Raw genomic sequence first — 19,717 nt, 5'->3', positions numbered from 1 at the left:
ATTCTTCTCCATGGCCTATTGGTGTAATTACCATGAATAATTCCATTTAAATTACTTTGCTGAAGCCTGATCATCAATCTCTCTCCTTCTTTCTCTCTGTCTATTTCCCTCTCGGGCTGTCAAGAACTATTGAAGCAATGTTCTGACACAGCACTAATGATCAGTGCTCTTAGTGCAGGCTTTGGTATATTGTTTATTTGTGTAGTCTGTGTGTGTATGTGTGTGTGTGTGTGTGTGTGTGTGTGTGTGTGTGTGTGTGTGTGTGAGAAGTAGAGATAGAGAGAGTGGACAAGCAGGTCTGTGTTCTGCTGAGGGAGCCGTGAGAGGTCATAATGGAGAAGAGAGACAATACTCATCTCATCTGATCACACCATCAGAGTTATGTAATCCGAACTTGTCTGGTACACCCAGCATCTCTTGTCATACCAAAAATGTAAAACAATTGAAAACAAAAGAGGAGTATGAGAGAGAGACTCTCTCTCTCTCTCTCTCTCGCTCTCTTTCTGTCTCTCTCTCTCTCTCTGTCCCTCTCTCTTTCAGACACACACAAACACACACATTAACATACGCACATGCATGCCTTGACTGGGTCATTGCAGGCCATGGCAGGCTACTGTGGTGATCAGGGAGGGCAGGGAGAAAAGGGGGGATGAGGAAGAGGGGAGGACAAAGCATATATCGGCGATTGCGATATGTCTTTCATTATTGATGAGGATAATACACAGCTGCCAAATGTATCCCTCATAAAATATGTAACATGCTGATAACTGATCCCCACCCCTTCTTTAAGCATGGTCGTTTGGTGGTTCTGTTGTTTTTGGAGGAGAGGTGGAATTTGTGCTGCTTATTCCATTAGGGACTAAAAACTCGATGGCACAGACAAGAATCGTTGAGGAATGTCTTGATAATCATTTTATCCGATCTACTTAAAAGAATTATCGGATTGAAAAGACAATATGGGCATGTTTAAGACATGCATGATCAGGGATTATACATACTTCACCCAAACAATTTATTTTTGAATGTCTCAAATTTTTGAGAAGGAAATCAGTGGCTGATTATCAGATAGTACACGCTGTTCTAACCTTAACACCAGGCTTTTCACCTGTCAGTGTGTGTTTGTGGGTGAGGTTGTCCATTCATCGGGAGGATAGGTCCCACGGATCGGTCGATAGGACCGCCTCTTCCACCCTCTTCCGCTATTGTGTCAATCCAGAGGCACACTTCTGATTACTCTGCTAGCCAGTAAGTAAGCAGCGTCTGCTCTTGGACCTGTCAAATCTCTGTACTTTCCAGGTGTTTCTGCTTCTCAGGTGAGTAAACTGATACCAACGCATTTTACAGCCTGCAGGTCAAATTCGCCGACTTGTTTTCATGTTCATGCAGTAGTTTTTTTTTGCTTCGTATTTGTTTTGATCCCCTTCTTCTCTCTGTTTAGCCGCCCGCTAGCTGTGGGCTAGCCAGTAGTAGCTAGTTAGCTAGTAGCTAGATTGTAAACTGGAGGCTGCTAAGCTCCCCCTCTCTTCAAAATCGTGAAGGGTCGTTATCCTTCTGTGATTGTTGACCCACCTTACATGGTCGTACAGCACGTTAACACTGGTTTGACAGCTAGCTTGTTTGCCTTCATTTGATTGCGAAAGCAAGTGCGCATCATCTCCAGCTAACGTTAGCTAGCTAATTTCGCCTTGGTGATAGTTACGCCTTGGTGCTGTACTTCAACGCTTCCAGTGGAACTAGGTAGCTAATTATATAACTCCAGGTTGCACAGTCAGGTGCGGACGCACAGTACCAGTATTTCTTTATAAAAGTGGTTTACATAATGTTAACTGTGAGCTTGTACATGTGTGGGAGTAAGTGTGCTTGTGGTGGAGTAGGAATGTGATTAAGTGAGGGAGAATAGTTTAAATACAATGCAGCATCATTAGGTCCTTGGACCTGTGTCGGTCTCATCCGACTGAATGGGCTAGCTAGCAGTGTGTGAATATCTCAATTGTCTGCCATGTTGGCAAGTTTCATTTTCGTCTTCATTAACAGCACAGTTAACTTTATTAATCTGTACTTTAGTGTTTCATAGTTAGCACCCTAGAGCACCGAGGTAATTTAGATGAATGGCAGGCTGACTGACTGTGTTCGACTGTGTTATCTGACTGGCCGTGCATTTGACAGTGTGTAGCTAATAAGCGCAGGAGAGGGGAAGAACAGCCTACTGGCAGAGGAAGTTTTAGGTCAGCATTCTAAACAGTTGGACTATTTATGCTGTGTCCTGTGTTGATGTGTGTGCCAGTGACAGTGTCAGGGCTCCACCCAGGTTGGGGCTACATTAGAACATGCTGACTCACCCTATCAAGCTCTGTGTGAGTGTGTGTGTGTGTGTGTGTGTGCGCGCGCGCGTGTGATGTCAGTGTGAGAGAGAGAGAGTACCTCTTCTTAGTCCCACAGTCGAGAGCAACCTCTTTCGCATCCGACAAAGAGGTCCACACAGACAGTCCTAGCCTATGACATCCATGCTTTACATATAAGTAGCCAAGAATAAACAAGCACTTCAGACCGGGACAGGACCAGGCGTGTGTGTGTGTGTGTGTGTGCCGGACTGTGTGTGCTTATTGATGTGTGTGTCGGTGATCTTACTGTGCACTTCCATTTGCTGACTGACTGTCTGTTCTCTTCTATCCTGTACATCGCCTACATGTCTGGTTCCCAGAGAGTCTGAGAAAGTGTGTTACACATCCTCTTAAATACACGTCAGCATTGGCCGGGGTGAGTATGAAATGTTGAAGTCGGGGTAGATTGCGTCTTCTGGATTGGTCCATCAGTTCCATTAGCCTAGTGGCCGTTGGTGGCGAACACGTGTACACGTTTACTTCTCACGAGATCCGTGGCTTCACCGCGCTGTGCAACTCAGCTAGTTCCTCTTGATTTGCCGCAAATCGTCTCATCCAGACAATTTCACACTGTCACTCCACGTCCTTGGGTCCTCCTGACCAATACACCTGGAGAACTTCATACAGTGCCCGGTCCTTGAGATAATCCAACCGCAGGCACACAGAGATTCCTGCCTTTATAGATGAGATGGCATCAGACAAAACCAATCGAGCGTAGAATGGATTTATCAAAGGGATAGGCTACTTTCGACGAGGTCTGGTGTCTGGCCCACAGGTGAGAGTACTAAAGTGCCAAGAATGTGTCGAAACATGTTTGAGTTGCCCCTTTCGTGTTTTCTTTGTCGATTGTTGTCCATTGTATTTAACACCCTCACAATCACAAACACACAGGGGTGGTAGTTGATGTCTTAATGGGGCTCCCAGATGTGTGTGTTTGAACATTTACTCCAGTCAGGACCCACAAGCCACTGGGATAGTTCAGCGGGATCGTTCTCTGAGATGGATGTCTGCTGTTGATGTAATTTCCTATTTCTGTCAAACACGCACACACAAACAAACAAACAAACAACCAAACAAACAGTCCATTTGGACCAGCAGAGGTGTGTGTGCATGCAACTATTGTTTTCCGGGATCTGTGTGTGTTTCTCACATGGTTACAGCTCTAGTCTCCCAGGCTCTCACTCTGTGTGTGTGTGTGTGTGTGTGTATGCATGTGTGTCTGTTTCTGGCTGGCTTGGCTGAGGTTGTTGTTGACAAAGCCCCAGAGGACTGAGCTGGCACAGAGGACCTTCTGAATGGAACAGGAACAAGCGGCAGGCTGAGAGATCAGACCCACTAACAAGCTGCCATCATTAGTCTGTCTGTCTGTCTGCCTGTCTGCCCTGGATGTACACGGTCAGCAGTCTGCCATGCACAGAACACAAGTTGACATTCAGGTTTAAAGTTTTAGTTGAGTTGAACAGAGTAGCGCTTAACCTAAAGATGGAGCCTAGCTGCAGAGACTGGTGTGTGAGGAGACCAGCTCTCTCTCTCTCTCTCTCTCTCTCTCTCTCTCTCTCTCTCTCTCTCTCTCTATCTGTCTCTCTCTCTCTATCTGTCTCTCTCTCTCTCTCTCTCTCTCTTTCTCTATGTCTCTGTGTCTCTCTGCTTCTCTATGTCTCTGTGTCTCTCTCGCTCTGTCTCTCTCTGTCTTTCTAACTCTCCCTCTCTGGGCTTCTACCCCTTGCTCTCGTGAAACCTATCCTCCATGTCAGTTTGTGTATGTTAGACAGAAAGAGATAAGGTATTATGTGTCTATGGCGTCGCCTACTGTATGGTGCCATGGCTCTCATGCTGACATAATGGCTCGTTAGTGCACGAGAGGGTGGGAGGGGCATGACCTGAGGGGATGCTGCAGCCAATGGGAGCGCTGTGCGGGGTGGCCGTGGGATTGCAAGGTCACCAGGAGATTCGTGGATAATAGAGTGTGTGTGTGTTGTGGAGTACAACGGAGCGTTTGACGTGTGTGTGTGTGTGTGTGTGTGTGTGGAGGTTCTGTCCAAGACCAGGATTCAAAGTTCAGTCCTGGAGTATCTTGCCTCATGGACACAAGACCGGAAGGTTCTGGGTTCAGTCCCACTGTACAGAGTGGCTCAGTCTGCAGGGAAAAGGACGATACCCTGGACCTTGTTCATTAGGACAGCTGTCATTAGCGTGATTGTGTGTTCCTTCGTGGTGGTTTGTGGCTGAGCAAGTGACGTGGTTCATAAGATCCATGAAGGATCCTGATGGAAATAGTCGAGGTACTGTTCTTCTCCAGTCTGGGACTGCTGTGTGAAGAGAACACGTCTTTAAAGGCTATGAAACAATCACCAGAAGGTGTTGTTAGGTATGCAAACCATATGCAGATTCGGCTCTCGCACAACCGGAGTGCTAGGGTGAGGCTTGGGACCTAGGATGAGGGCTGGGGTGGGAGGTAGGGTGAGGGATGGGGAGATACCAGGGGTGGGAGGTAGGGTGAGGGCTGGGCTAGGAGGTAGGATGAGGGTTGAGATGAAGGGTGAGGGCTGGGAGATAAAGTGAGGGCTGGGAGGTAGGGTGAGGGCTGGGAGGTAGGGTGAGGGCTGGGAGGTAGGGTGAGGGCTGGGAGGTAGGGGGTGGGCTGGGAGGTAGGGTGAGGGCTGGGAGGTAGGGGGTGGGGTGTAGGGTGAGGGGTGGGGTGGGAGGTAGGGTGAGGGCTGGGAGGTAGGGGGAGGGTTGAGATGTAGGGTGAGGGCTGGGAGGTAGGGTGAGGGCTGGGAGGTAGGGTGAGGGCTGGGAGGTTGGGTGAGGGTTGAGATGTAAGGTGAGGGCTGGGAGGTAGGGTGAGGGGTGGGGTGGGAGGTAGGGGGAGGGCTGGGAGGTAGAGTGAGGGCTGGGAGGTAGGGTGAGGGCTGGGAGGTAGGGTGAGGGTTGAGATGTAGGGTGAGGGCTGGGAGGTAGAGTGAGGGCTGGGAGGTAGGGTGAGGGTTGAGATGTAGGGTGAGGGCTGGGAGGTAGAGTGAGGGCTAGGGGCTGGGTTGTGAGTTTGTATGGTTCAGTTGTCGTGGTAAACCCAAGAGGAACGTACACCCGATACTAACCTCACTGCTGCTCCTGGTTAAAGAAACAGTGCTTACTGGAGCTAGGAAAAGATAGGCTGCATGTTCTAATGATGAAGGCAGACAGTAAAGAACTGCTGCACTCGCTGACGGGTACATTGCGGAAGTTACTAGAACTGCTTTATTCCTCTTGAAGTTGACTTTTCACAACACTAACAGGGGTCTTCGTTGTAATGATTCCTTTTATCTTGATCACTTGTTAAGTGTGTTTGCGTGCGTGTTTGAAGCCTCGACAGCAAAGCTGCAGTCCCTTTCTTATCAACTGCAAACAAGCAAATGGATGGATAGTCAAAAGTCCACCTGTGTGTGTTTGAGGCGTTCCTTCTTCCTGGGCAGGGACAGACCAGAGAGAAAGAGAGAGAGAGCGCTCAACCAGTCAACCAGCCAGCCAGGTCGGTCATGCAGCTAGCCAGTTAGCTGGCCTGCTGTAGGCTACAATAAGCTTATTGTGTCGTTATCTCTCCCTAGGTTCCTACAACCGTTCTGCCTCAAGGAAGTGGGAGTTGGCCGATGAACGTTGGATTGTGGCGTTCTGCTAACGTTCCAGGAACCTTCCGGTGGTGTCCTGCTGCCGGTGCCTGTGAGGATCCCCCATAGAGACCATGTTCTAGAGGTTCTGGGTTCTCGAAGCCTGGCTCAGACTCTGGAAGATGAACAATGAGGACGAGTTCTACGACGCCGTCACAGGTGGGTTTCAACAAGACGTCGAGTTAGATTCACTAGCTCTACAGGTGGGTCAGAGGGAGTTGGGTCAAATGGCTGAGCGGTTAGGGAATCGGGATACCAATCAGAAGGTTGCTGGTTCGATTTCCGGCAGAGCCACACGACATTAGGCAAGGCACTTCACCCTACTTGCCTCGGGGGGGAATGTCCCCTGTACTTACTGTAAGGCGCTCTGGATAAGATAAATGACTAAATGTAAATGTTTTAACACGTATAGTTAGACTCACCAGATATACAGATGGGTCTCAGGACTTGGTGTAGAGATGTAGAAAAGCCCGGAGGGTCTTGGGAGAAGGATAGTGTTCCTTGACCCAGAAACACACATCTAGACTACAACTGCTGATGCAAGTCAGACCTAGCTAAGACTGAGTGTGGTGGTGGTCAGGTAAAGAGCACGTCTCCGGGGCTGGTGATGGCATAGAGCCATCCAGAGAAACACAACCTGACTGCTTCGCCTGATCGCCTCATCAATAATGCAGTGGGCAATTATTTTGCCTCCATAATTGGCTCTGTCATCTGTCTCAGTATGTGTGTGTGTGTGTGTGTGTGTGCACTTGCACGTTGTGTGTGGGCGCGTGGGTGAGAGAATAGAGTTGGATGACAGGGCGAAGCACAAATGACATAGGGAAAGTTGGATGATAAAGGGCTGTTCACAGGAGGCGCGCCAAAGCTTTTCGTGCACGTCTAGAGAGCGGCCTTCTTATACCATGTGGTTGAGAGGGCGTGTGACTCGGGAAAACCCTCATTGTTCCAGGCCTTTCTCTCTCTCCCCATCTCTCTTCTCGCCATCTCCTTCTTGTCCTCTCTCTTTGTCTCTGTGAAACACAAAGGCTTGCATTGTCGGTGTAGGTGTGTGTGCCTGCTTAGGTGATGGTGTTCCAGTCATCAAATGGGTGTTATTTGTTTAGGAGTGTTAAGGTGTGGATCTGTAGTGTTAGGATACGGTATAGCTTTGTCCGCGTCGCTGTCGGTGAATGGTTTGTTTAAGGAGCTTGGAATCGTTCTGTAATTTGTGTCCACCCTTCTTTTTGTCGGTCTGTGTGTGTCTGTGTGTGTGTGTGTCAGGCTTGGATTCGGATGAGTCATACGAGGGAGTGTCGGAGGCTAGTTTTAAAGATGCGGTGGTATTTGACGGCAGCCAGCAGAACAATGGCTCCGTTCCACAAGAGAACGGGATCAAGAAACACAGGTACGACTGCATTCCTGCCAAGTCCTTCCTCCTCTCCTAACGATTCCTCATGCTCCATCTCTCTCTCTTTCCTTCTTTCTTTTCATTCTTTCTTTCTTTCCTTCTTTCTGTAAGGTTCTCCTCGTCGTCTCTCTACTCTGTCACCCAGTCTTCCACCATCTCCACCCCCCCCCCCCCCTCCCCCTCCATATCTGTTCAAAGACCAGTCCACATGCTCAGCTTATCAAGCTCTGGACTGTGTGTGTGTTTAGCAAAAGCCCGCACAGTGCTCTTCATGGTGCGGTATCACTGTCACTGATAGACATCATGGCGATACTCGAGGTACGCCACAGTTATGAGGGTGGAGTCATTCTGTCCCTCCTCTCTTCTCTCTTCCCAGGACCAGATTACCGGCCCCCATGTTCTCCAGAAACAACTTCAGTGTGTGGAGCATCCTGAAGAAATGCATTGGACTGGTGAGGGACCTGGACCTGAACTTTAGACAGTATTGTGTGTTTTTTTTTGTTTTTTTGTGTGTTACCAAGTTGTTCATATCTGTGTTTGTGTGTGTGTAGGAGCTGTCCAAGATCACCATGCCCATCGTGTTCAATGAGCCTCTCAGCTTCCTCCAGAGGATCTCTGAATACATGGAGCACACTTACCTCATCAACAAAGCCTGCTCGCTGTCTGACTCTATAGAACGCATGCAGGTAGGGGGGAGCACACACGCAGGGCCCTCGTTCGCTCAGTGTACTGTGTGTGTGTGTGTGTGTGTGTGTGAATCCTCAGTGTGTCTATCTGTGTGTGTGTGTGTGTGTGTGTCCAGGCGGTAGCTGCTTTCGCTGTGTCTGCTGTGGCCTCCCAGTGGGATAGGACTGGAAAACCCTTCAACCCACTACTGGGAGAGACCTACGAACTCATCAGGTGACCACACACACACACACCGACAGAGATACACACTAACAGAGACACACACACACCAACAATCACCAGAGAGATCCACACACCCATTGGTCCTCAGACACATCATGGCAGTTGTTCACGTCCCTCTGTTGTCCCCCGGCCCCCCCAGAGAGGACCAGGGCTTCAGGCTGGTGTCAGAGCAGGTGAGCCACCACCCTCCAGTCAGTGCCTTCCACGCAGAGAGCTTGACAGGAGACTTTGTCTTCCACGGATCCATCTACCCCAAGCTCAAGTTCTGGGGCAAGAGCGTTGAGGCGGAGCCCAAGGGAATCATTACACTAGAGCTCCTCAAGTGAGTTGGGAGTGTGTCTGTGTGTGTCTGTGTGTCTGTGTTCTGAGGTATTGGGACCCTCCGAATATTCTTTACACCCCACCTCTCTCTCTTTCTCTCTCTCTCTCTCTCTCTCTCTCTCTCTCTCTCTCTCTCTCTCTCTCTCTCTCTCTCTCTCTCTCACGCTCACGCTCACGCTCACGCTCTCTCTCTCTCTCTCTCACTCTCTCACTCTCTCACTCTCTCACTCTCTCACTCTGTCTCTCTCTCAGGCACAAGGAGGTGTACACATGGAGCAATCCCTTCTGCTGTGTCCACAACGTGATCCTGGGCAAGCTGTGGATAGAACAGTACGGCACGGTGGAGATCCTCAACCACAGGTGTGCAGAGGTTCAACCTGACCTCACTTGACCATCTATCCAACTAACCTGACCATCTCACCTTACCATCTCACCTTACCATCAGACTTTACCAACTGACCTAACTGGACACATTTCCCATCTGACCTAACTGAACCTCATTCTCGAACTTTACTATCTAAATGTACTACCTAACCTGGTCTTACCTTACCAACGAACTGCACCATCTGTGCTGACTGTGTAAGCAGAGCATGTCTGTTCCCCCTCAGTACTGGAGAAAAGTGTGTGCTGAACTTCAAGCCTTGCGGCCTGTTTGGGAAGGAGCTGCACAGAGTAGAGGGCTACATTCAAGATAAGAGGTACGGGTCAACAACAATATCTGGACTCCCCTCATGTCAACGACACCTGACCAGCCTCTGTGGCCAGCTGTACACCTGGTATTCTCTCCAGCTGTTAGAATTCAGAATGAACATTGTGTCACTTGACCCAGAGTGACCCTCAGTATCTTTTGAACTCTTATTCCAAATCGTGATGGTGGATCAAACCGGATGGGTCCAGATCCTGTCAGGTCGCTTGTGTGGCTCTAGATTCGCATGTTTCCCGGCCCCGCTAACATCCCCGTGTGCCTCCTCAGTAAGAAGAAGAAGTGTGTAATCTACGGGAAGTGGACCGAGTGCATGTGGAGCGTCGACCCGCAGACCTACGACCTCAACAAGAAGGCAGAGAAGAAGGCCGACCCCAAGAAAACCAAGCAGGTGAGACGGAAATGGAGCCAGCCAGTCAGCCGTACAGGCAGAGCTAGTCAGTCAGTCAGTTGGTCACCTAGTAAGCCACACAGTCAGCCAGACAGCCATCTAGTCAGCCATCTAGTCAGTCAGTCAGTCAGTAAGCCAGTCAGTCACTCAGTCAACCTGCCAGTTAGTCAGTAAGCCAGCCAGTCAGAGCCAGACATCCAGCCATACAGGCAGAACTAATCAGTCAGTCGGTCAGCCATCCATCAATCCAGCCAGTCAGTCAGCCACAAAGTCAGCCAGCCGGCCAGCCATCTAGTCAGTCAGTCAATAGCCAAGTCAGTGGACATAGATGACATAAGACTACAAGAAACTCAAGCTGGCGAGGCACAGACAGCCAGTCATTCAGAACCCGCCAGTCAACCATTCACTCAAACCTAGCCTGTCAATCAGAGATAATCAGCTAGTTTGTCAAACAGACCGAGTACCTTACACCTGTACACCAAGTTGAGCCAAGGACAAGACACATACAGACATCATACAGTAGCAGTCTGTAGTCTAGCAACTTCAAGATAAACACTAAATGAAATGGAAGCTCCGTTCAAACAAGACCAGCCGACAGGCCTTTAGAAAGCATAAGAATTCCTCCTGAGGTGAGAAGTATGTCATTTACTGACTGAACAAGCTTCGCTAGGTTCAGCTGTCTCATGATGACTCATTCCTGGTTTTGATTCTTGTTTGGTGCTGGTAGCGAGCCCACGACACAGCATCCAGGTAAACACACAGAGATTAGTCTAGGCTGCTGTGGTGGTATTTAGCTGTGTAGAGTTAAGGTGTACTACAGCACAGTGCGGAGTAGTGAATTAGTGGAGTTTGTTGGAAACGCGCGTGAATACACTGTGTGTGTGTGTGTGTGTGTGTGTGTGTTTGATGTGTGTATGTGTTTGGTGTTGGTCTGATGTGTGTGTGTGTGTGTGTGTTTGATGTGTGTATGTGTTTGGTGTTGGTCTCGTGTGTGTGTGTGTGTTTGATGTGTGTATGTGTTCGGTGTTGGTCTCGTGTGTGTGTGTTTGATGTGTGTATGTGTTTGGTGTTGGTCTGATGCGTGTGTGTTTGTCCAGGAGGAGCCTGAGGGGGCAGTGAACGATGATGCGGATGACATGCCTGAGGCCCAGGAGACTGTAGCTGTCATCCCTGGCAGCACACTCCTCTGGAGGATCTCATCCCGACCGGCTCACTCCACCGAGGTAGCTGACTAACACACAGTAAACACACACGCACGCGCGCGCGCACACCCATTCCACTGACTCGTCTTTGCCTCCCTACAGATGTATAACTTCACTAACTTTGCCATGGCGCTGAATGAACTGGAGGCTGGCATGGAGGGCACGCTGGCACCCACAGACTGCCGCCTGCGGCCCGACATCAGAGCTATGGAGAACGGCAACATGGGTAACGTGGTCTTTTTTTTTTTCTCCCCCACAGCACCCTCCATTAGCCCCACGCTGCCGCCTCCCACTGTCACCAGCAGGAGCTCATCGGTTATTGTGTCGTAAACACCTGTCACAATCGTAGCCCAAGGATAAATGGGGCTTCATTTTGACTCCATTGCGTGTATCCTAAATAAACCTGCTGTACCAGAAGCGGATCACCTTGGCGAATGTTCCTTGTAGTGTGCCTTTAACTGTTTGTGCCGCGACCGCAGACGAGGCGAGCCGAGAGAAGGAGAGGCTGGAGGACAAGCAGAGAGCTGCCAGGAAGGACAGGGCCAGGACGGAGGACGAGTGGTCCACCAGGTAGGAACCAATCCTCCCAGCTCTGGAGGAAGGAGGGAGCCCCAAACTGTTGCACCCATAGGACTTCTCTCTTGTAAATGTGTACTTGGTGAAGTTTCAACGTCGACAGGCCACAGGTGCATCGCAGATTGGGAGTCCCGGTTCCTATCATTCTAACCGTGTGCATCTGTGTTCCAGGTGGTTCCAGTCTGGCACTAACCCCTACACCAGCTCCCAGGACTGGCTCTACACTGGAGGCTACTTCAGCAGGAACTACACCGACCTGCCTGACATCTACTGAGCCGGGGTGTCGCCACCGACCCCCCCCCCCCCACCCTCCTCACCCACCAGCTCCTTGTTTCTCTTCTATCCAAGGTCTAAGCACAAGATAACGTTTGGACCATAACCACAGCACATATGTATCTATATGTTTGCAGCACAACCCCCCCCCTTCCCCCTCATACACAGACACGCAGCTTGAGATGGACAGACAAGATGGAAGACGGAACAACAGTCGCTGGTGAGATCAGGGCTGTGAATGCACCTTCCGACTGACGATGGATTGATGGACTCGCACGTGCACGTATACACACACTGTGTGCGTGTGGATTATGAGGGACAATACAATGTCACACTATTATCTGTAAACACGGACAGGTTGTGATGTAACTGAGTCAGGAGGGAGACCATGTTTGAATAGGGAGATGTTCCTCTCCGCGCCCTCCCTCAGTCGGGCCACAAAGAGATTGATTTGACTCCTTTACCTATAGTGAAACAGACCCATGAAAATGGTCTCCTCAAAGTACCCAGGCCCACTCCATACCCATGTTCCCCATTGGTCAGTCATTCTCTAAACTCAGCCCTTCAGCTTGCCAGTGTTCACACTGTGTCCTAGCACACTTACAAAATGAGTTTTTCAACGAGGGTCATAAAAAAAACAAAACATTGGCATCCACCTTAGTAGGAACTCATCCCCAGAAGCCATTGTTTAATGCGTATGCGGGTCTTTTAGATAACTGTCGGTTGGGTGCATGTTAGATTTGGTTGAGATCTATCTTAAGTGTATCCTCACCTGCAGCATTTTCCAGTCTTTGAGCACCAGTAGACCCGTCAGCCAGTGTGAGTGTCTGCTCCTCTGCTGCTTGGCTCTCTGCTGCATGGCTCTCTGCTCCGGCTGCACAGCCTGTCTTCACCCCTCCCTGGCTCTCTGCTCCGGCTGCACAGCCTGTCTTCACCCCTCCCTGGCTCTCTGCTCCAGCTGCACAGCCTGTCTTCACCCCTCCCTGGCTCTCTGCTCCAGCTGCACAGCCTGTCTTCACCCCTCCCTGGCTCTCTGCTCCGGCTGCACAGCCTGTCCTCACCCCTCCCTGGCTCTCTGCTCCTTGCCTGCTGCTCACCACTCTAGCTAGTCTGCTTGGACGTCCAGTAATCATGGCAAGGAATGATGATTCCTGAAACAAAACATTAAGGGTTGATAACAAAAACAGTTGTTGATGGTAATTGGTGTGTGTGTGTGTGATGGATGGATGTCATTGACTAGCCATTTTGTACAGACTCTAAAGCCATATGGGTAATTTTAACACCAAGGAGGCCGTGGCTTGCAAACATGGTGTTGCCAGTCAGTTCTCTGCAATCACGACAGCATGTGAAACTCAAAGACTTAACCAGAGCTATCATTAGAGTATGATCGTGAATAAAAATGTAAATAGTAACTTCATGAGCTATGAATCATTGTAGTTCAGCCTTATCTACTCAGTGAATTTGATATTAGATGGAAACAGTAGTTTCATCAGCTATTTCACATAGTAGTTGTCATCCCTACCAAGCTCACTGAATTCTAGCCTTACTGGTTAGGTACTGAAAGTAGTTTTAACCAGCAAAAAAATAAAAAATGTTCTGTGTATTTCAACTGTCTATGGCCATGTTAGAGAATGTCTGAATGAAATCTTTGCTCCCCTTCACCAAGAACTATAGCTTGGCTCCAGAACATTGTGTGCATAAGCCAACTGTTTTATAGGATTTAAAGTAATTTACCAACAACAAGCCAATGGCAAATAAGCTTGACTCATAGCTAGTTAGTTGACCAATAATTAGCTCTTGTCACTTTCAGTTTAATTGTAGCTTGCTTTCAAATCTAGCTAGATTAAGATAAAGCGTCAAAGATATCTAGCTAAAGAGCACACAGTTGAGGAACCAAGCTATTAGAACTTTTCTACGCTCCCAAACCACACTGCATTCCAGGTATCAGCCACAATCTATGCAACCAACCACTCCTAGGCCCACCCTCCTCTGTACATGAACATGCATAATAAAACCAAATAAACACCTCTTCACGACCACAAAACATTCAGTTTTTGTTGAGTAACATTGTGAACTTCATTGACCCGTAAACCGCAACAACAAATCTTAGCAGTGATTGTGAATACTGTATGGTCTATAGATCTCTTTAGTGTATTGTACTTAAAAGTTCTATTTAGGTAAATGGATACCGTAGAACAAATTAATTGTGACTGAAACATTTGACATGCGCCCCCCCCACCCCATCCAAAGTTAGCTACTTATTTTACTTTAAATGCAATCATAATTTTTTTTCACTTTTTTTCTTATTCAAATGATTATAGATGCTTCGAAGAAGTGATTTTTGCAAAAGGGTGTGGTAAGCCAACAAGTCATAGATAATTATGTCATTCTTCAGTTTAAATGTTATTACCATGTTATTCCTTTTGCCTGGATTTAAGTAAACCTTTTAAATGTACCATTATTTATGCGTTTAGGTTTATTGGAGAAATGTTTTGACAAATAATTAGTTTGTTAACTCATCTCTCTTTGTCTATATATTATCATTAATAACAAAGTCAACAGTTAAGTGTAGAGCAGGAGTGTATATCTTCACTGTCTGTGCAGAAAATGTTTGTGAAATTGACCACACTACTTCTGGTTCTATCACTTCATCACGGTTAGCTACATGCTAATATGGTTATTCACATGGTATCGCAGGTAAAGACTAATGTATCAACATTAAAAAGTAGATTTTATGTGTTGTCCTGTGTTGATTTCTGTTTATTTGTAACTTAAATTGTCTTCAATTATAGTTTGGGGGATTCCATTCCACTGTAAAGTACAGTTTTAGTTTTACAATGGATGTGTGCAATGGATTAACATGATAGTATTCAACATTTATTAACAGATATAACATTGACAATGAAATTGAAAGATAAAGTACATATGCTAGAGATAATGGTGATTAAAACAAAAAATATTACAAAAAATATATATATATATATTGTTTATTTTTAAATTAATAAATATCAGCAATTGATATTTGGCAGTTGATATTGTACTGTATTTCGTCTTCCTTAGGAGGTAAACATTATACACAGCAAAACACGACAAATACAAGAACAAATGACAGGAACAATGCTTTTAATATTATTTCTCTTTATTCTTTTCCTGAAATGTATTGTAAGGTCATTTTATTCATTCATCACATAATTACATGACATGATGCACCAAGTCTACTACAACTGTTTACAGGAATACACTGAAACATACACAAGGTTTTACAATGGGTACATGAAGTAGAGCTCATTGCACTTACAACAGTGAATGTAACATGTTATTCATTTTAGGGTCTCCGCCTTTTATTTGCTGTTGCTTTTTTCATTTGAGTGTTATTTCTACACATCTCTGTCCAATTTACCCATTTTCCCCTTCAAAATTACATGGAAGCCTGGATGTTTCTTTAGAGGAAATCTTTCCTTTTTTTCATTTCTCGATTTACAAACACGACATGTATAGAAACTCTACACAGACCAATATGTTTCCGAATACAACTTTTTTTTAGTTTTTAAACAGTCCGCACGAGCCAGCCACACACGTACACAATGCATTTATTTTAAAATCAATAACTGCTCTTTTTATATTTTTTTATGCACAAAAGCACAAGTTGGCAGGTCGGCATGCACGTGTTATTCCACTGTGCACGTTGCCGTGTTCCTTGCCTGTGAGATGGATTCATGTGTGTGTGTGATCATGTATGGCATTTACATGTTGTACAGAGCGTCTATGATCCCAACTATTATTTACACTGAAGATGGCTGCCTGTGGGGTCAAGGGGCGGGGCTGCTCTAAGTCATGCACTTGTTACTTTTCATTTATGAAACTTCAGGTGAAATATGACAGCTCCCTGATGGTTGTGAAAAATGAGTTTTTGTAGCTTTTTCTTTTTGTTTCAGAATTTCTCCTGTAGCGTCTCTCGCCCTTCTCTCTCTCCTCCGTCTGTGGCCTGGTTTTAGACTGAATATCCTCATAGTAACGACCCGACAGCAACAGCCAATGATAACAGTAAGAATATGCGACTGAAAAGCAACACGTTTTTGGTTGACGTTTAAAAAAAAGACATGGGTGTTTCTCAGTCCCTGGTTGATGCTGTCATCATGAGCACAGGCCGTTCAGGCCAAAGCATCGTAGGCTGTAGTCAGATGGAGCAGGAACAGGATGGCTTTCTCAGTTGACCAGTATTGTTATAAAGCCCTTACTGCTGTGCATATTAAAGTCCCCCTTTAACTTCGCCACGGTGCATTTTGTGTGTGCTTTCCTGAGGCAAAAGTGATTGAGTACGATTATAAACTCCAAAAACATAAACATACAGTCATATTTCCAGTTCTTGATAGGCTATATCGTTTTCTTTCTCTTTTTTTTTAAATAACTTTTGATCTAAACTATTTAATTTACATTGAGTTACATCAAGACCTTGCCCGTCTCTTCAGTGAGCCAGTCAAGGATCCTGGCCATGCAAAACCTCACCACTAGGGAGCATACGTAAAGGCTACATTAGAGGAGAATAGCGGTTATTTATTCACTTTAAATTTCATAAGGATCTCTTCATTAGGATACAGTCAAACTCATCTATCTACCCATCCATTTGTATGATAAAATAATATTTCTGTATAGATTTTCCATAAACATATGCTTTGAAAAATATCTTGTTTGAACCAGTTAACAAATTTGCCCACATTGAAACCAGCAGTATCTGTGCTGTGGGTGGTGTTTACAGACCTGGAGCTTGAAACCCAGTGGATCAAAAACCCAGAATACAGTTCAACTGAATACAGTGAAATGAGGTCCTTGTGTTTAAAAGACTCCAGTCAACCGACCGACAACTGGGCCTCTCTCTTATCTCAAGCATTCTGCTGTCTAGCTCTTCTCTCTGCACATGTCTGGGGTAGGTAGTGGCAGTGAACATACACACCAGGTGAGCATGTGTAGGCTTCCCTTTCGTGTTTTATCATTACAGCATATCAGTGTTTTGTCTATTATTATAATATATCTGTCTTTATAGGTATTTCATATATTCTATACATGTATACTTCTATATATTGGCTTTGAATTTTTAAATCTGATCTTAAAATCTGTTCCCTGTACATTCTCCAGCAGTTTCAGTCTCTGTAAATAACAAGATTAGCAGACTGGACGGCCAATCATTATGAACCGTGACGATCATCTGACAAAGCTGAGGTTGCTGATTGGACAAGACCATCCACTGAAACCATCGGCTGCCCATGGAATATAAAAAATTTGAAAAATGAACCAAAATGGCAGATGCTTATGACACTTTGTAAAACTGGTCCAAATGCACAGAGACTTGTAACGCGACAGAAAACATTCGTAATTGACTGACTGACATACAGCTAACTATGCAGACACACTGGACAATTTATTATCTTTGTGTTGAGTCAGGAATGCTAAAACAACCTTATGTGGCCTCAGGCTTGATAAACAACGGTAGTGGTTTATCCAGTTGGCTGTCGTCCCTTTTCAATCATTCTTATTCGCACGATTCATTGCATAGAACGTTGGAGATGGGAGGTTTCTTTTGAACCGCGGTTGTTTTTAACATTATTATTGTTATCATTATTATATTCCTTTTTTGTCATTGGATGATGAGTTGAATACACACATACACAGTACTCACACACACATACATACTGTACCTACAGTACGTACAAACAGACATCAGGAAAGGGAACAATAGACTGTGAGGCTCCCCGGGGCATGCGTCGATCCCGGCCTTCACAGAGAGAGACACACTGTACAGCAGGAGCGTGTAGGGCCTCCAGAGCATTTTAGTACCTGACCCCGTTTCCCACGATGCACTGCAAACAACAGCAGGAAGTACACTGACCTGAGAGGTTTCCATGACAGCTATCCAATAGAACGTTGCGGTTCACGGTTCAGGTGCCAGCATGAAATTAAACTAAAAGGCAACAGACTCAAACTAAAAGCCAGAGGTGACAATCCCAAACAGAGGTTGAAGCTATTTTCGAGTCAAATCCCATGGTGATGACACACACACTATTCTGTGTACAGTGCCTCTCTGCTGTCTTACAGTGCTTCCTCATCCCGTCCCGATTGGCTGATAAAACTAGGCTTGTCTAATCATTGGCTGATATGACGAGCTGTATGCGGACGGTACCAAACTCTGCTTTAGGGCCCTGTTGATGTGATAGCAGAACATTGCACAGTTCAAATATACAAACAAGAGGCAACACATTCCTGACCACTAGTTGAAATGACACAAGATTGTGCTCTTTACTGCCTTCCCTACGCACACTATTGCTTTTTGTTATTGAAAACAATAAATAAATACATAAATAGCTCCATGGATGGTATTAACACCATAATATGAAATGAAAAAATAAATAATATATGAATAAATACAAACATAAAGTGAATCAAAAAATAATCTGAAAAATACAAATTAATCTCACAGTCAGTTTCAGCTGACATCATTATTATTACGTAAAAAAATGCATTGAAAATAAGCTTTATGGGTGAACAAACCTGGGTAAAAAAATATGTCACTTTACTCTTCAAATAAACAAACAATGGAATGATTAAGGCGATGTTGCTATGAACAACAAAATAACTGTAGTAGAAAAATAAAGAAGAACAACAACATCAAACATTTAAGACCCACAAATTGTGAGCTGATTGACAAAAAAACATGTTTCCACCAGTGTTGTGTAAATGTTGTCTTAATGGCTTTGTAATGGCTAAAAAACTACCCAGCCTCTTCCAGCTCTTAGTAAGCCACCTAAACTTTACTACCGTCCTCCTATCTCGTGGCCAGACCCGCTGTTGTTCCTTCTTGGACATCATTCCCACATAAATCTCTCAGACCTTTAGTATTGTATCCATCTAATTATTCATGTTACCAGTGTCTTATGGCCTCTGTGGTTGAAATGGCAAACAGTGTGAGGTCTTGGATATAAAGTTCCATGCATTCCAAATTCCTAAATCCACTATAGTACACTTGGTTACCGCATCGCAAGTGGAGAGAAAGTAAAGTGAAGACGAACTGAGAGCGAGTAGTCAGCATTCAGAAACGTAGGGAGGGCCTTTCCATTCTGGAATGTAGAGATAGAAACAGAGCAAACCGTGGAGAGGACGTCCGAGGCGTCCCAGTCAACATCACCAACATTTTCGTCAATATAACCTCTTTTTTTCTTTTTTTTTTTTAAGTCATCTTCTCTCCTTGTCATCTTCTCTCCTTGATTAAATGATTAAATAAGAGGTCCTTGTGTACCAGAAAAGCCTATGAAGCACAACATTTCTTTTTCGAGTAGAGTGGACTGCTTTGTGTTTTCCATTCTTTTCTATCTGAGCACAGGTGTCTGGAACCAAGGATCCTGCCAGGCCTCCAAGCCACCAAGGAGGCGATAGCTGCTCTTGGCACAAGCCCCCCACAGAGCCCGGTATCACCAGCACTGCTCCTCTTCCTCCTCCATACAAGCTCGTTTAGCTGAATCCTTAGCAGAGGGACCAGCCAGGCAGTTTCCTCAGAGCTACTCTACTCTTCTTCTGTAGCAGGGACTGGTGGTCTCAGCAGCACTGGCCTGTGAGGTACTCCCTCTAGTGGTGGGAAGGCAGAGCAGCTGAGAGCAGGTTGTCTGGGTCTTTGACATGGGGAGTGGCTTCATTGTCGGTTCCCTTTTAGAACAATGAGGGCCCTTGAATCGATCTGGCGGGAAAAAACAAACCTGATGTTAGGAGATAGAGTGCAATATGTAAATGTTGTCATTTACTTTACTATAGCAGTAATGAATATTACCAGTTATCAACCACAGAAAATACTGTCACTGTAATGAGGGAACGGAATGCCAGACTGTGTTTGTTAAGTGTTTGTTCTGTATATATTATAAAATATCACTCTTTGGTCCATCCA

General features: G+C 46.0%; 2 protein-coding genes across 4 annotated transcripts in view; one reads left to right on the top strand and one right to left on the bottom strand.

Moving 5' to 3' along the window:
* Positions 1 to 1,152: 1,152 nt before the first annotated feature.
* On the top strand, positions 1,153 to 14,525 carry LOC146250893 (oxysterol-binding protein-related protein 2-like). 3 transcript variants are annotated; one of them, XM_084680540.1, is made up of 14 exons: positions 1,153 to 1,245; positions 5,969 to 6,187; positions 7,289 to 7,412; positions 7,792 to 7,867; positions 7,967 to 8,101; positions 8,218 to 8,315; positions 8,464 to 8,646; positions 8,898 to 9,005; positions 9,254 to 9,343; positions 9,619 to 9,739; positions 10,837 to 10,962; positions 11,044 to 11,167; positions 11,421 to 11,511; positions 11,689 to 14,525. In XM_084680540.1, exons 2-14 carry the CDS (start codon positions 6,151 to 6,153, stop codon positions 11,789 to 11,791), a joined length of 1,416 nt encoding a protein of 471 aa, XP_084536666.1. In that variant the 5' UTR covers positions 1,153 to 1,245; positions 5,969 to 6,150; the 3' UTR covers positions 11,792 to 14,525. The 3 variants fall into 3 exon arrangements, with proteins under 3 accessions (XP_084536666.1, XP_084536664.1, XP_084536665.1); XM_084680538.1 differs by having other exon boundaries at positions 1,184 to 1,313; XM_084680539.1 differs by lacking the exon at positions 1,153 to 1,245 and adding an exon at positions 2,792 to 3,399.
* A 404-nt stretch (positions 14,526 to 14,929) lies between these two features.
* Positions 14,930 to 19,717, bottom strand: part of bsna (bassoon presynaptic cytomatrix protein a) — a 64,025-nt gene continuing 59,237 nt past the window's right edge. The window contains exon 16 of the mRNA XM_084681341.1: positions 14,930 to 19,513. The gene's annotated coding sequence lies outside the window, so the exon portion shown is untranslated. The remainder of the gene's footprint in view (positions 19,514 to 19,717) is intronic.

This window comes from Hypomesus nipponensis, chromosome 18 (assembly GCF_054491055.1).
Source record: "Hypomesus nipponensis isolate SF chromosome 18, ASM5449105v1, whole genome shotgun sequence".
NCBI lineage: Eukaryota > Metazoa > Chordata > Actinopteri > Osmeriformes > Osmeridae > Hypomesus > Hypomesus nipponensis.
Note: the sequence above shows the minus strand (reverse complement) of the source record. Positions and strands in the feature narration are given on the sequence as shown.